General features: G+C 54.9%; 1 protein-coding gene across 1 annotated transcript in view; it reads right to left on the bottom strand.

Annotated features, from left to right (window-relative positions):
• Positions 1–977: 977 nt before the first annotated feature.
• LOC127058450 (cytoplasmic phosphatidylinositol transfer protein 1-like) overlaps positions 978–15,498 on the bottom strand; it is a 43,348-nt gene continuing 28,827 nt past the window's right edge. The window contains exons 6-10 of the mRNA XM_050968520.1: positions 14,980–15,051; positions 12,969–13,064; positions 12,299–12,454; positions 11,374–11,437; positions 978–5,516 (exon numbers count right to left, since the gene is read on the bottom strand). Coding sequence (XP_050824477.1) covers positions 5,251–5,516; positions 11,374–11,437; positions 12,299–12,454; positions 12,969–13,064; positions 14,980–15,051 — 654 coding nt within the window. The 3' untranslated portion in view covers positions 978–5,250. The remainder of the gene's footprint in view (positions 5,517–11,373; positions 11,438–12,298; positions 12,455–12,968; positions 13,065–14,979; positions 15,052–15,498) is intronic.

Raw genomic sequence — 15,498 nt, 5'->3', positions numbered from 1 at the left:
GCCAGTGCCAGCGTTTGGGATCCAAACTCCAGTGCCTGGTGTCAGCTCCCCAGCTGCTACCTTAGCCCACAGGTGAGAATGCCCATCTCAGATCAGCGGGGAGCTCTGGGGAAAGGTTCCCAACCTGCCCCAGCACCCGGCGTGCAAACAGGCACTTGCTCCCACTCAACCAAGGGCAGGGCACTCAGCCAAGAGCCACCATCTCTGGGGCTTGGGCCCAAGTTACAGCCCCATGTTTATTCTACCCATTCGTTTCCAGGGGCTACAGCAGCTCCACTTGGTGCATGGGGAAGGTGTTGTCCCTTAGGCCAGAGGAACATCTGGATCATGGAAGGGACAGGCAGTTATCTCCCTGGGGCTCTGGAATGAGACTGGGGGTGTTATTGCCATGTAGTGAAGACATCTGGCTTGGGAGTTTGGGGGGAGGGAAACCCGGGAGTGATATTTGTGACCCTGGCTTGTCATCACTGAAAGGCAGGTTTTTCATTAGACCCAGCCTGCAACCTCCTTGAGTACGGTTAGATCTACCCTCAATTAGCCTGCTGCTCTTATGTTGTCTTCTGCCTTGGTGACCCCAGAGGGCCACAGCCATGGGGGATGCTGGTGACTTCAATACACAGACAGGATCTCTTCATGGCAGTGCTTACCTCAGCGAATGCAGCTCACTCTCTCGAATGGACCCATTGCTGTTGCAGCTAGGTGCCGTGTGCAGCATTGCAGAAGCATCCTTTCTGTCCACTAAAGAGCCATTTGCCCTTCCTCCATGGTGGTTGCCATCCAGGGCCAGTGATGGCCATGCTCCTGAGCCATGGTGCATAGTGGGGGGGAGAGGGGCGCACGGCTCAGGAGCAGGCTCATGGCCAGACACCCCTCTCTGCCACCCCTTTCCCTGCAGGTGACATACTCCCAGGAGGGGCGCAGAGCACGGACGGGAGAACCAGCAGAGACAAAAAACCACACACGAGAAGCCAGTAGCAATGGCTTTATTTCTGAAAAGGGCTTCATTGTAAGAAAGGAAGCCAGCCCCTGCCCCCCTCTTTAGCTGGCCCACACCAAAATGGCCTCTCACATGCGAGGAGCACAGGGCTGCAGGAACAAATTCGAGAAAAATATTTCACATTGCCTGCCTGGAACAGACAGAAGGGGGCGCTGGTGTCACCAGGGCAAGCCTGCTTCCCTAGGCCCAGGCTGAGCCCCTGTGCATCCAGGGGGTGGCCTCAACAGTCTGCAGGGAATGCAGGGGTCGGGTGTCCCTGTCCTTCAAGAGCTGATCTAAGCCTCTCAGCAGGGAAGGTCTATGCTCCCCTCTCCCCACCCGGATCTGCTGAAAGGCAGTGCCCACTGCTACCAGCTCAGCGCACACCTGGCAGCCTGCACCCAGGGCTTCCCTCAGCCCACAGGTCACAGACCCACACTGCCCTGGCTGCCTAGGGGGGAGGAGGGGAAGAGAAAGAAAGAAATCAGTGAGGATGTGAGAGGACGGGGCATGGAGGGAAGGGGGTAAGAGCAGTTGGGAGTTGGGCGGGGAGGGTAGGAAGCCAGATGAGCGGTGGGAAATGCTACATCATGACACTTGCATGCAAGATACATTCCCCCAGACCCTACTGTGATGCAGACCCTCCCGTCTCACATTTGGGTTTTGTCTTCAGCAAATCCCTATTTACAGGCTGGCAGTTGCAGCCCTAGCCTCATTCAAAGTGCAGGGGGACAGAGAGGCAGGGGCTCTGCACACACACAACCCCTGGACTCAAGAATGGGAATGGGGTGGAGGAATGGCGGGAGTGGCTCTTCGGCAGACACCCATGGCCAGGTGCTATTTATAAGAGAATGGCCCTTCAGCTTCAGCACTGGCCTCTGGCCACCATACATGATGGTTGGCACTTTCTCAGAGGGCTCCAATCAAGAGCCAGTCTCCTGTGTGCTCCCTGCAGAGCCCCTGCCATTGCCAGCTGCTGCACACTTGCCCAGGTGGCACCTCAGGAAGCCAAGGCCCTGTGCCACCCACAAGAGACAGAACCCCAGCCCAGTGCCTCTGGGGACCAAAACTGAAGCAGCCCAAACACGTCCGCATTGGCTGCAGCGGGAACACACGCTTATGGCTACGTGAGGCCAGTGGTCCACACACCCACATGCTCACGCACACACTTTCCACGGGCACCAACACATAGCCCTGGAATTTGGCACAAAGCGTGAACCTGCGAGGGCTCACGATTAAAGACATGAAGGAGAGAAGTCCAGACTGGAATGTTGCATCCGGGCAGAACACAGACCAATTCCCAGCCGCACAAGGCCCTGAGACCCAGGAAGCACCAGACACATTATAAGGCTTAGTCCATACTACACAAAACTTGAGCGAGGTACATAAAACTCAGTGACACCAGAGGCGGCTTTGTAAAATCCATCCAATCAGGGACAATGATCTACCCCAGAGATGGACTCGGATCCTAAGGAGCAAGGCTCTGACTTGGAATTCTGGTCTTCAGTGTAAATCCGAGGGTGCAAAAATCTTGCCATGTGGCTTTGTGAGATTTCAGCTGATTCGTGGAAGCAGCAAATAGATCCCTCCCAATTCTGGATTTGATCCAGAACCCGAACCACACTCGGAGGATTCAAATCCAACTCCTCACCCTTGGGAAGGGTTTGAATTGGAGTCTCTGGGTCTAGCCCATCTCGAATATCCAACCTTTTATAGCACATATAAAAACACTTCCTTCCACTGCACATTCAGCGCTGCCAGGCAGTGAATGGATTTTCTACACAACTGCATCAGCCTTTTACACTCACCCATGGGGCGGACAAACCAGCCTAGATCAAATTAAAAATAAACCCAAACCTTCAGCTCAAACTCAACTTGTCCAAAATGCTTGGTTAATGTTCCCCATTTTCACATAGCTTCCAGGGGTGACAAAATGCCACGAGACCCTGTTCCCATCAAATCCCAGTCCAGTTTTGCAGACTCAAGACTTTGAGATAGTTTGTAAAAGGTTGGGAAAAATATCCAAACGTGGGTGCATCTCCAAATCCAGCCTCTTCCAATCATGTCCCAGTGCTTCTCAGCGGGCAACTATGAATCCCAAGCAAGAGCCAATCTACTCTTCCAGTGGCCTCATGTAAAACACTACAAGCTTGACCCTGCTTGCTGCTGAGGCCTCTACCCTCAACGGAAGGGGCACAGAGCTACAGCAGAGGTGCTCGGATCCTCACGGGATCAGGGCCTTGTTCCTCAGGTTAGACCATCCCTGTCCCTGCAGCAGGCACATGCACTTTCTTGAAGCAGACACTGGCTATTTCATTTCCGCTGGTCTGGGAAACGATTCATAGCCATGGATAATTACAACCCAAACAGAGACCAGCCAGGAGGCCCTAGCAGAGGGGAAGTAGTTGGGGAGATTCCTGTTTAGGAATAAGTGCAATTCAACGTGTGCTTAGTATGGGCGGTTCAAAACCAGCCTTATGGCTATGACGGCTGGTGGTAGACACCCCCGTTCCCAGAGTCTGCACATTTCCAGCATCCCTTGGGTCCTGCATGGCAGCTCCTGAGGCTCAGCTGGCAATAAGACCCTACTCCAGCAGGGAGCTGGATTAGCAAGAGGCAGTTTCAAGGCTGCTGAAGTCTGAGGTGACTGAGGCGCAGTTGGAACAGCTCAGCTGGGACAGCAGAAGCAGCAATGTGAAGAGCAGCAATTCAGGCTTCAGGGACCTGTCTACACTAGAGACAAAGGCTGACGCTCCCCTCCCCATTCCTAACATTGAGGCATATCCACCGCTTAGCAACACCGGGGCCTGGCAAAGCCGGCTTGCTGTCTGCCAGCGCCAATGCACACCACAGCTGCTTTGAACTACTGACAGGGCAGAGGATGGGGCCCTGAATGTAAATGATAATCAGGCCTGTGTCACATAACCCCCGACTCAGAGCAGGTGTACAATCTGGCGGGGCCTTTTCTACACTGGGGCTCCTAACATAGCTAGTGCCAGAGAACCAGGGCTAGCAACAGGTAGGAAACTGTCCCTAGCATAGACAAGGCCCCAGCCTGGCTCTTCACCAGTGCCATGAGAAATCTTGTTTGGCCGCAGGGGATTGTCCCCAAAGCAGTCTGAATAGGGCTGTCGGCAGCACCACCCTTCAGTCCAATACCTGGCTCTCCTATTTAGCCTGGGAAGGAAGCAGATGCCCTCACCATGGCTTTGCAGCTGGGAGGAGACTGTACAGTGAGGTTAGGTGGATGGTGGGGCCACTGTTTTACAGGGAAGCCAGGCGTGCAGCCAGAAATCATGGGAGGCGGCAGGGACATCAGCTATAAGTCCTGGCAGGTCCCAGTGGGGACCAGAGGCAGCCAATGCCTGGCAGTTTTTATGGATATCGTAGATTCCACCTACAAGGAATCCTGATACTAACAGCTTCTGGTTAATAGTAGTGTTCGGCCAGCTGATCCTTCCCCCTGTAATGTTAATGGGATTCGCACACTGCCGATGGCCTGCTGCTTACTGACAGCTTGGCCACAGCTTCAGGCAGGTTTGCAGGGCAGCACAGGAAGGAAGCGCTGGGCTTGCAAGGTACCTTTCCATGCGCTCTCCAGGCCATGTCCTGCCCTGGCACCGAGGACCCTGCTCAGCGTATCCCAACACTTCTTTCCCTAGCAGCAGCCCCGTACACCTGCCTCCCGCTCATTGGTAACTTCCAGATAATGGCAGCTAAGAGGTTGCTAATAAGCAGAATCCACTGTCGTTTCTAAGGTGCTTCCAACTTCCTTAGGGAGAGGTTGGCATGTTGGCTTCCTTCCCCAGCCTGGCTCCAGCAGAGGGTGCTTGGAGGAGCATCACCCCCCAGGACAGGTGAGCGGTGGCTGAGCAGCGCAGCCGAAATGGTTCAGTGCAGCGCATCTCCCTCAAGAAATGGCGCCGATGTGCTGGCTGGACCAGGAGCTCTCCCTGAGTCGATGGCTGGCAAAACAGAGCCTGCACTGGAATGCTGAGAAGAGAGAGACGACCACAGGGGAGTAGGGAGACGGCAGCCTCAGGCCGTCTATGACAGCAGGGAAGTTTGCAACCTCACAACGGGGCTTCCGCTGTCCGGCTCTGGAACCGATCTGGGATCTCTTTTATTGGGGAGGGAGGGAACGACATTCTGAAGGACAACTGTAGAGTTTAGGCAACTCAAGGCAGGTTAGGTGGATGGCGTTGTCCCCAAGTCATGGGAGGAAGGAATCGGGGCTCTGCGTCCGTCCGATGGGCTTGGCCCAAGGGTAGCTATTACTCAGCACTGGCGCGCTCCCTCAGTGCTGGCAGTGTCAGCATTTCCGGAGCGGATTTCTTCCGGGCCCTGTCCTTGGGGGCGCTGAGGAATTCTGGGGGGTCGCCGCTCAGTGGCGTGGAGGGGGCACTAGCAGGGGCGCTGTGAGTGGCCGAGGGCTGCCCCACCTCGCTGATGGAAATGGAGGGCGTTACCCTGCCGATGATCTCGTTGGTGGCTTCCTGAGTTTCCCTCTCATACTGGCGCACCTCGTCCATCGTCATCTCTGCCAAGAGCAAAGAGAAACAGAGTTCACAGGCCCGTACCAGAGACAGCAGAGCGGGTGGCACCTGCTCCCTTTGCTCTCCGAGTGCCAGGCAAAAAACAGCTTCTGCCTCCACAGCCAGAGTAACTAAGGGTGGCCTCTTCCTCTTAAGCCTCTGTCAAGTTGAGGGCCAGCTGTCCCATAAACCTGGGTTTTCTGAGGATGAGGCTGCTCAAGGTGATTTCCACCATCTGTGGAACAATCTCAGAGGTCCCCAAACTGTGGGGCGCCCCCCCCTAAGATTTGGGGGCACAGCTGGGGCCCGGGCCAGCCCCCACAGGGGGCAGGGAGGGAGCACTAGCCAGTTCTGCTTCTGGCCCTGGCTGCCAGCCCCATGCCCGCCCCCAGCTTTGCCTCAGCCTTGGCCCCCTTGGCCCATGAAGCCGAGGGATGTGGGAGTGAGTCAACTCAGCCATGACCACCACAGGGCAGCTCCTGTACATGGCTGGATCTACAGAGCCAGCAGGTGAACAGACATGCTTCTTGCCTCTTGGGCAAGCCAGCTGTGTCAGGTCCAGCAAACAGCCTGGACTACCTGCATACCTGTGCTATGGGCTGTGCCATGAGCCAGGGCCCAGTTTTCCATTCTGGGCTGTTAATTTGTGAGGGTCTAATACTGGAATAGCAGGGGACGTAGGTCAGGGCGAGGTGCTGCGGCACAGCTGTACTGGGGAAGCTGGCACAGCCTCTGCTCTGACCATCCTGCTGTCCTCTGCCTCTTCCACGAGTATTAACTAAATACTCTCCTGACGGACCCAAATTAAGGGCTGGGCTGATCCATATCCTCAGGAGGTACTGGGAAATCCAACTCATTCACCAAGAGCTCCCAGAGCTTCTAGTGCTCATTGGTCAAATTTCTATGGCTGAATCCAGTCAGCCCAGGAAAGCAAAGGACAAGGGGATCCAAGCAAGCAGCTCCAAAAAAGCAAGTGGTGGCACTGCCCGCTCAGGATCCAGGACACCAGGGGGAGATGCCAATGGAAGAGACTGCATGAGCTGTGAATAGGAAACAGGACTCTGGTGCAGTTGTGAATGTGTCCCTCTGAAACCATCAGCTTCGGAAGGAGGTTGTGGGGGTGGAAGGGGCACCGTGTGTGAGAATAATCTCCAGGGAACTGGGGTGTAGATGTGTGCGTGCAATCTGCCCGGAGGTGAATACATGTGTGTGTCCAATCTCCATGGGGCTGGGATGTGGGAAGGGAACTCTGTGCCTAGTTTGCCAGTGAGGAGCCCCCAGCAGAGCGAAGGAAAACCCGGCCTGACCAAGACATGGCAGTGTAACCAACACAGGAAAGGACAGTCTCACAGCCCCAAGCACCTGCTGCTCCCCTCCCCGCGGCCGCTAGGTCTGAGCACTCCCTGCTTGCTGGTGATCAGCTCTAAAGAGTGTTGGCACAGGAGAGGGCCTGCCAGGCCACCCAGCTCCAACTCCTCACCCCACGTTAGCAGTGGGGGCCCACAGTAACACACAGCTCTGCCCGAAAGCTGATTTCAGACTGACATCAGGGAAGGAGCTGCTCCCATGTCAAGCCCTACTGCACAGAGGTGGGGCTGGGAGGAAACCTGAACAATGGCTGCAAGAACTGGAGAAAGAGAGAAACCAAAAAGGAACATACATACAAAGGAAAGTCCAGGGCGGGGCGAGTGGGAAGCTAGGGGTCCTGGCTTCTGAACTTTTGGTTTGTGGCCACTTGCATCTGAGTCTCGAAGGCGCGAACCTCCTCCAGGGGCATGTCTGTAACATGCAGAGACCCTCTCACTGCTCAGTTAGCAAGAAGAGCGCCTCCAGGGAACTCCTTACACATCCAGCCCAAGCGCGGCAATGGGGCCAGCTGGCCCAACAGCCAAGACACTTTTCAAGAAGGGAAACCCCAGACAGTCACAGAAGAATGCAGCTGGCTATCACTTGGGTCTCTATGCTGGTTGTAGCTACACACACACACACAGGCACATGTACACACACACCTCATCACTTTAGACTCCATTCTGGATGTGCATGTACACTCGTGCACATACACACCCTTACCCATCACTTGTGTCTGCAGTTTGGATGTACACCTCTGCCCCCACACACAACGCATGTCTCCATTCTGAGTGTGCACACGCACACACACACACATCACTTGTGTCTCCAGAGTGTTTTTGCAGGCACCCCCACCCCCCGTACCCATCACTTGTGTCTCCATACTGGATGCCCCCTCCTCCATCCTATTCAGAAACTGCTGCGCACTGCCCTGCCAGAAGATGCATGCTCTCCCCAGTGCAATATATCCCAATATGAAAACACACACACACACACACACACACACACACACACACACACACAATGCATTCAGGCGAGGGTCTGGCTGAAACAGACATAGCCAGACACCCTCTGCCACGTGCCCTGCAGCTGTGCTCTGTAGACACAGCTTATAAAGCTTTGCTTGTAACGTGGCTGGGACCAAGGTGATGGTGGGAGTGATGAGATGGTCTCCAGCCCATGCATTTGTCACATTGGGATTCCAGTGGGGGCCATGTCACTGTCCCTCTTCCTAGCATCTCCATCAGGCTGGCCAACCTGCTCAGGCCAGGCTCCTCCTTAGCCAATGCCTCCCACCTCCTCCACCAGGAACTCAGGACATACACACACACAGAGTCTCGCTCTCTCTATGCACATGCACACACACGCACAAACACACACACACAGAGTCTCTCTCTCCACTTGCGGCACGCTCAGGCATTCTCAGCCAGGCGCTCATGAAGAGGCATAACACAGAGAACCCAGCACAAAGCTAGTCACAGAAACAAACATGCATAGGACAGAAAGATATTTGGACAGACTTCAACAGGCTGCCACCAGGAAAGTGAGGGGGGGGGAAGAAAGACCTTCCCCTTTCAAGGCATCTGCTTCACAAGCAGACACCCCTGTGCCCCCAAAGACCAGCCAATCCCATCTACATAATGAGATGCAGCTCCACTCCATATCGCCCTGCAGCCAAGCTAAACTTCCTTTGCTGAACTTCAGGCTGACCCCAGGAGGTGCCTAAGAGCCGCGAGTCTCAGGGAGCCCCAGGAGCCAGATGGATGGCAGCCCTGGAGGGTGCACAGGCGCTGAAGTCTAGCCTCTGCTGTGATCACCCAGACTGTGAGCTGAAGAGATGGTGCCCTGCACGGTCAGCACAGTTCAGACCCAGTGAGAGCAGCAGACAGTTGTTAGTACTGTTACCCAGGAGACCGATCGGTAACCCAGCCCCGAAAGACTGAAGGTGAAGGAAAAGAAAGCACCAGCAAATTGCACAGCTATCGTTTCGCAAACTAGACCTCTCTGCTGAGCAGAGACCTTGAACCACTAGCTCTGGCCAGTTAAAGCATCACCTTCCAAGCCCAGTGCAAACACCAGTGACCTCTGAGGGGCCCAACACGCCCTCCCTCGCTGTGCAGTGGTGGAAAGGTTTCTCCAGTCCCAATCTCTCCCAGCAGGAGGCACTGTAGGGAATGGTGTGGGAGTACTGGCTATAGGGGAACTCCCACATCCTCCAATCCCAGCGTCTCCCAGCAGGAGGCACTGTAGGGAATGGTGTGGGAGTGCTGGCTATAGGGGAACTCCCATGTCCTCCAATCCCAGCATCTCCCAGCAGGAGGCACTGTAGGGAACAGTGTGGGAGTACTGGCTATAGGTGAACTCCCACGTCCTCCAATCCCAGCCACTCCCAGCAAGAGCAGCTGTACAGAGCGGATAGGAGCTCTGACAGTGGGTGATTTCCTTCTGCCGGACTTAACGTAGGAACGCCAGCTGCAGGACACTCCCAGGTCCTTCAGTCTCACGCTCTCCTAGAAGCAGTCGTCATAGGCAACAGCCTAGCAGTGCTGGCTGGGTGAGCTCACGGCAAGGTCAGCCGCGCTCTCACCGAGTGGAAGTTCCTGTAGGGAATGGGGTAGGAGCTCTGGATAGAGATTTCCCATCTACTTCAGTCCTAACGTCTCTTCTGCTGGTGTCACAGCCACTGCTCCCTTCCTGCTTTGTGATCGCCTGGGTCATTCTGCTCCTGGGCTAGCCCTCCCCATCTCCTTACTGCGGGGGGTCTGCCCTCCCCTTCCTCACGGAGATCCCCTTGCGCCAACCTTGACCCCTGTCCCGACAGTGACACAATTTATCCAGCAGCATCCTCCATCTGCTCACCGAAGAGAGCACCCTGCAGAGGGCCCTTTCTGGGGCCCCCTCTCTGGCCAACTTGGATTGTGCCTGGCCTCCAGGCAAGCAGTGACTGTCCACAGGGCAGATGCCCCAGGAGGCAGTGACAGGAACAGCTTCTTCTGTAAATCCCAAGAAGAGGGGGGTGCCGGCAGGCCCAGAGAGAAGGGAAGATCTTACTGGGTCTGGCTGCATGTGCTGGCTGTGGACCCCTCTCTGGCAGGATTCCCTGGGAGTTTCCAAGAGAACTGGGGAGATGGGCTGGCTCAGCTAACTCAGAACCACTGGGTTGTTTCCCTTCTCAATACCTCTTCCCCTATGGAGCACCAGGGGGCAGTAAAGCCCAGCACTAGCATTGTTATGCTCCCTCCATGCCCTATCTGTCTGTCCAGACACAGCCTTCCCCTCGCTCCATCCCCCTGACTCAGTCGTGCTGCCTGCACTCCCAGCGTGAACAGCTTTCTGCTTCAGGCACTGGCTTCTCTGCAGCCAGGCCTGCCCAGGCGATGCCCTGAGCTGGGCGTCAAAGCCCATAATGCTTTCAGCACTGGGGCTGGAACACAGTTGTGTCTCTGCCAGCCTCGCCGAAGAGCAGCTCTCGGGTGTCAACCCACAGCTCCATCCCGGATGTAGCCACAGCCCGAAACAGCTTGCAGGCTGGCTGAGGAAGCAGACCGGGGGCTCCAGAGTCTTCTGGCTGGGAGCAGAGGTTATTCCTGATCCTACCGGGGCACGTCTCCTGCTGGCCCACTCCAGTACCCCGAACATAACGCCAACCACAGGTTTGCCCCCAGCACTGTGTGGCTGTCACCAGCTGGACATGCGTGAAGGACGGGGAGGAGGGGCAGCGGAGAGCAGTGCAGCTGTGCCAGCCAGGGTGGGACTGGAGGGGAGCTGAAGGTGTGGGGGGCTCAGAAGCTGAGTCAGCGAAATGAAAAGCCCCAGCAACAGTGAGACTCAGAGGTAAAGCCAGGAAATGGGGGTATCAGCTCGGGGGGTGGGGAGTTAGTCGGGTTAGCAAAGGGGACAGGACTCTGCCCCTTTGAGATGATCTCTAAAGCATTTCAACAGTCGCTGACACCCTGAGCGGGGTGGGGGATCCCCTTGTCTCTGCTTCCCGGCCCACAGCAGCAACACTTCACAATCTACAGGGCCACGGTCAGCCCTGGAGGAAGTGCCAACCTTCCATGGGGCATGAGACGGGTCACATGCCTTTATCGGTGGGAGGGACTGACCCCCAGCACAGCGCTGGCAGTGACTCTCCCATGGGCAGCTCTGCTCCCAGTACCAGGAGAGTGTTCACGCTGGCGCTTTGCCTGCATTAGATGGAGACAGAGGGACTGTAAGGGCAGGAGCTGACTCCATGCTCCCCCAGGCCTGGGGAGAGTGGGTTTGCCTTGGGAAGGGACGAGCATTCTGATGGCTGGGCCCCATGTTCCAATGGGAACGACCCCTTTCACTGTGGCAGGGAGAGGCTGCTGGGAAACCCTGGCACTGTAGCCCAGCCCAGACACAGGGCAAGGACCAGGGTTGGGGGGTGAAAGGGAGGGGGGTCCCCAGGGACCATGGCAGGAGGCTCCTGCAGCTCCACTGCACAGTGAGTTTCATCTACCGCCATAGCAATATTGCCGCAGGCTCACTCACCGCACCACTCGTCTATCCAGGCGAAGGCCTGCCGGTGTCCTATCAACAGGATGTCCCGGATCACCTGCAACCACAGCAGAGTTGTATCCTAGCAGGCACTGCCAGGGTTCCCCTAACCTCAGATCCCTCTGCTCTGAGCCTTGAGTCCGCCCTGCCAAAGGTGGGCAGAGTCCTGGAACAGACTGCTTTGAATTAGCCCCGAAAGCTCCTCATGGCAGAGAGCAAGTGGCCCCTCCAGAGAGAAGAAGTAGGGTCTGTCATGCTGAGCTCCTGCACTCAGCAGCAAGAGCCCATGCCTCCTCTCAGTGCGCAGGGCTGGGGCAACAGCCAGCATCCAGATACAATATGATACATGGTAAGAAATCTGCAACCATGCAGGACTTCACAGCTGTCAATGGGCTGCGCAGCCCATGTCCACCTGGAACATAACTGCAACAGCGGGGACAAGACTCCCGCTCTCCTGCACCAAAAGCACAGGTCACTTGAGCTCAAGGAGAATCTCCAGTAAGGGTTAGCAGTACAGGGGCTATGACACACAATTGAGAGGTTCCAGTTCCATCTCGTAGAGGGCAGTGGTACATCTGTATGTTTGCTTGTGTGTACACACTCACACACAGGTACGCACACTCATTATTTAACCAGCTCATTAAAACATAGCCACAGCCAGCAGGGTCTACTTATAATCCCAGATCAGGTGCTAACGACTGCAGGGTTCTCAAGTCCTCACATGGGTTGGGCATGTGCTCAGCTAGGTCTGGAGCTGTGTGGGCCTGATCCCGCCTTGTCAGACAGAGTCCCTGGCTGGAACATGGAAACGTTGGGATCTTGCTGCCTCTCCCCCCGCAGCGCCTGGGGACCCAGCGACCTTGTCTCATTGGAGGGGCAGAAGCACCCCGCCCACAATGCCAGACGACCATGCACTCACCTTGTGGACAAACTGCTCCACTCGTGTCTGCAGTCCCCACACCTCGAACTTGACCGTGACCAGTTTGTAGGAGCACATGATGGGTTTGGTATGCTCCTGCCAGCCTTCTCTCAAGGGCCCCCGGCCCGTCTTCACCGAGCTGAAGTACCGTAGGTCCTGCCGTGGAGAGGGACAGAACGGAGTGGCTCAGCATGCCAAGTCTGGATGCCAATCACAACTAGAAAGGAACTAGTCCAACCCCATAGCCTGTGGGTGTTTCAATGCTCTATTTCATTCCAGCCCCAGAGCTGGTCTCCTCCCAACTTAGAACAGCTCATGGGTTAATAGTGGTGGTCAAGAACATCTGGCCCAGGCTTCACTAATACTGGACCTTTCAGCTGAGGATGGGTGGATTTGAATGTATGAATGTGGATAGGCAGGGACAGGCAGAGGCTGGGTGAGAGGGCCGAGGGGGCCAGAGCAGGCCAGGCGGTGCAGGAGCAGGTTTGTAGAGGAATAGGTCCATGGCTGAGCAGGCAGGTGTGGGCACAGGAGTAGGCTGGCGGTTGGTGTGAGGCCTTGTAGGTGTGTGTTCGGAGCAGTGCCTAGGGTAGGAGGGAGCATAAGGATGTGCTGGCAACACCTACACACAGCCTGCTCACTCCCTGTTCTCCTCCTGGGCTGGCATTACCTCTGGGCTCTGATAATAGCGCTCAGGAATCTCGTCAAAGGCGATGTCCAGGAAGGTGACCTCATGATCGCCCAGGACTTTGTCACTGAGGAAGATCTAGGGGTGGAAGGGAGAGGGTAAGAAGCACAGCCTCTTCAGCTGGTCCTGAGCACCCACCCGCACCCACCCGGTGCCAACACGTTAGCAGGGAAATGGGCGCTAGAACTAGCTCTGTGATGGGCAAGAGCCATTCCCAGCTGGGAGAGCTCCTGAAAGCTCCTTGAAGATGACTGGAGAATGGTTAACATGACCCTAATTTTTAGAAAAGGCTCCAGGGCGATCCTGGCAATTACAGGCTAGTAAGTCTAACTTCAGTACCAGGAAAGTGGTTGAAATTATAGTAAAGAACAGAATTATCAGACACATAAACAAACACGATTTGTTGGGGAAAAGTCAACATGGCTTGTGTAAAGGAAAATCATGCCTCATCAGTCTATTAGAATTCTTTGTAGAAGTCAACAAACATGTGGACAAGGACCCTCACTAAAGGCTCTTAAGCAAAGCAAACAGTCATGGCATAAGAGGGAAGATCCTCTCATGGATTGGTAACTAGTTAACAGATAGGACACAAATTGTCGGACTATATGGTCAGTTTTCAGAAAGGAGAGAGGTAAATAGCGGTCCTTCCCAGAGAGCTGTACTGGGACCAGTGCTGTTCGACATACTCATAAATGGTTTGGAAAAAGGGGTAATCAGTGAGGTGGCAAAATTTGTAGACGATACAAAATTATTCAGGATAGTTAAGTCCAAAGCAGACTGGAAAGAGTTACAAAGGAATCTCACAAAACTGGGTGACTGGGCAACTAAATGGCAGATGAAATTCAATGTTGATAAATGCAAAGTAATGTACATTGGAAAACATAATCCCAACTACACATACAGAATAATGGGGTCTAAATTAACTATTACCACTCAAGACAGAGATCTTGGAGTCATTGCGGATAGTTCTCTGAAAATATCTACTCAAGGTGCAGCAGCAGCCAAAAAAGCGAACAGAATGTTAGGAACCATTAGGAAAGGGATACGTAATAAGAGAGAAAATATGATAATGCCACTATAGAAATCTATGGTATGTCCACATCCTGAATAGTGTGGGCAGTTCTGGTTACCTCCATCTCAAAAAAGAAAACAAAACACCCTTAGAATTGGAGAAGGTACAGACAGAGAAGGCAAACAAAAAGGATCAAGGGCATGGAACAGCTTCTGTACGAGGAGAGATTAAAAAGACTGCGAAAAGAGATGACTAAGGGGATATGATCGCGGTCTATAAAATCACGACTGGGGTGAAGAAAGTGAACAAGGAAGTGTTATTTACTCCTTCCCATAACACAAGAACCAAAGGTCACCCAATGAAATGAATAGGCAGCACTTTAAAACAAACGAAAAGGAAGTACTTCGCACAACACACAGTCAGCCTGTGGAACTTGCCAGGGGATGTTCTGAAGGTCAAAACTATAACAGGATTTGACAAATTTGTTCTCCGAAGCACCTGCATTGGCCACTGTCGGAGGACAGGAGCCTAAGCTATATGGACCATTGGTCTGACCCAGCATGGCTGTTCTTATGTTCAGGCTCACTCCAAAGAGACGCTGCCAACAGAGTGATGCCTGGAGTCTGAGCGATGTCCTCAGTCATGTGTGGCACACCCACACCGGCCCCGGGGAGCTTGCTGCCTAGGCAACTGGACTGGAGGCTCTGGCCTCCTCTAGGAGATGCTGCATGCTCCCCGGGCATACACGGGAGCCCACACACACCTAGTGGAAGGGGGTCATTGGAGTGGTGCGGGGCTGCATACCACTGCCCCATGCAATAGGGGAAAGGAGCCCAACAGCCTCACCCCACAGCGTCCCCTTCAGCACCCCAGCTGGAGGCACTGGGCGGGTCTGGGTTAGGAATGGTTGGTTCCAGTGGAGTTCAGCAAATATGGTAGAGGAGTGGTAGAGCATGTGGGGTGTGTGTTGGAGCCACTTACATTCGCGTTGTCTCCACAGTTATCCTCGTACTTGGTCTCAATGTAAATGGAGAACTTTGGCAGGAAGGAGCACTGCAGAGAGAGGACGAGGCCATTACGAGCCAGCCTGGAGAACATCACCCAATGCTAGCTAGGCCAGCGCAGGGTCAAGTCCTCCTCCCCAGTGAGCCCCATGTCAGACCCACTTATCATCAGAGGCTCTCATCAGACTGCTGGTCGGGGCAATTCCCAGGGCACTAAAGCGCCCTATCTACCCAGGCGCAGCAGTGCCAGTGCTCCCCACGCTGCCGAGCTCATTGGCCTGCTTGTGTCTGCCCTGGAGGGAGCCAGCCTAGCAAGGGGAGGGTTAGCGCAGTCTCCTGAGCCGTGGGAGTGAATGATGGCCAGGCAGGAGGGGAGCTAGGACGGCATGCGTGTGACGGCAGTGGGGTGCAAAGGGAGTAGATGTCAGTGAGTGGCAAGATACACCTTGTGACAGTGTACAGGCCCCACCCAGTGTCTGTCAGGGAAGGGGTTAAC

The sequence above is a fragment of the Gopherus flavomarginatus genome, chromosome 9 (assembly GCF_025201925.1).
Source record: "Gopherus flavomarginatus isolate rGopFla2 chromosome 9, rGopFla2.mat.asm, whole genome shotgun sequence".
Lineage (NCBI taxonomy): Eukaryota > Metazoa > Chordata > Testudines > Testudinidae > Gopherus > Gopherus flavomarginatus.
The sequence above is the reverse complement of the archived record's forward strand: the minus strand, read 5'-3'. Positions and strand labels throughout refer to the sequence as shown.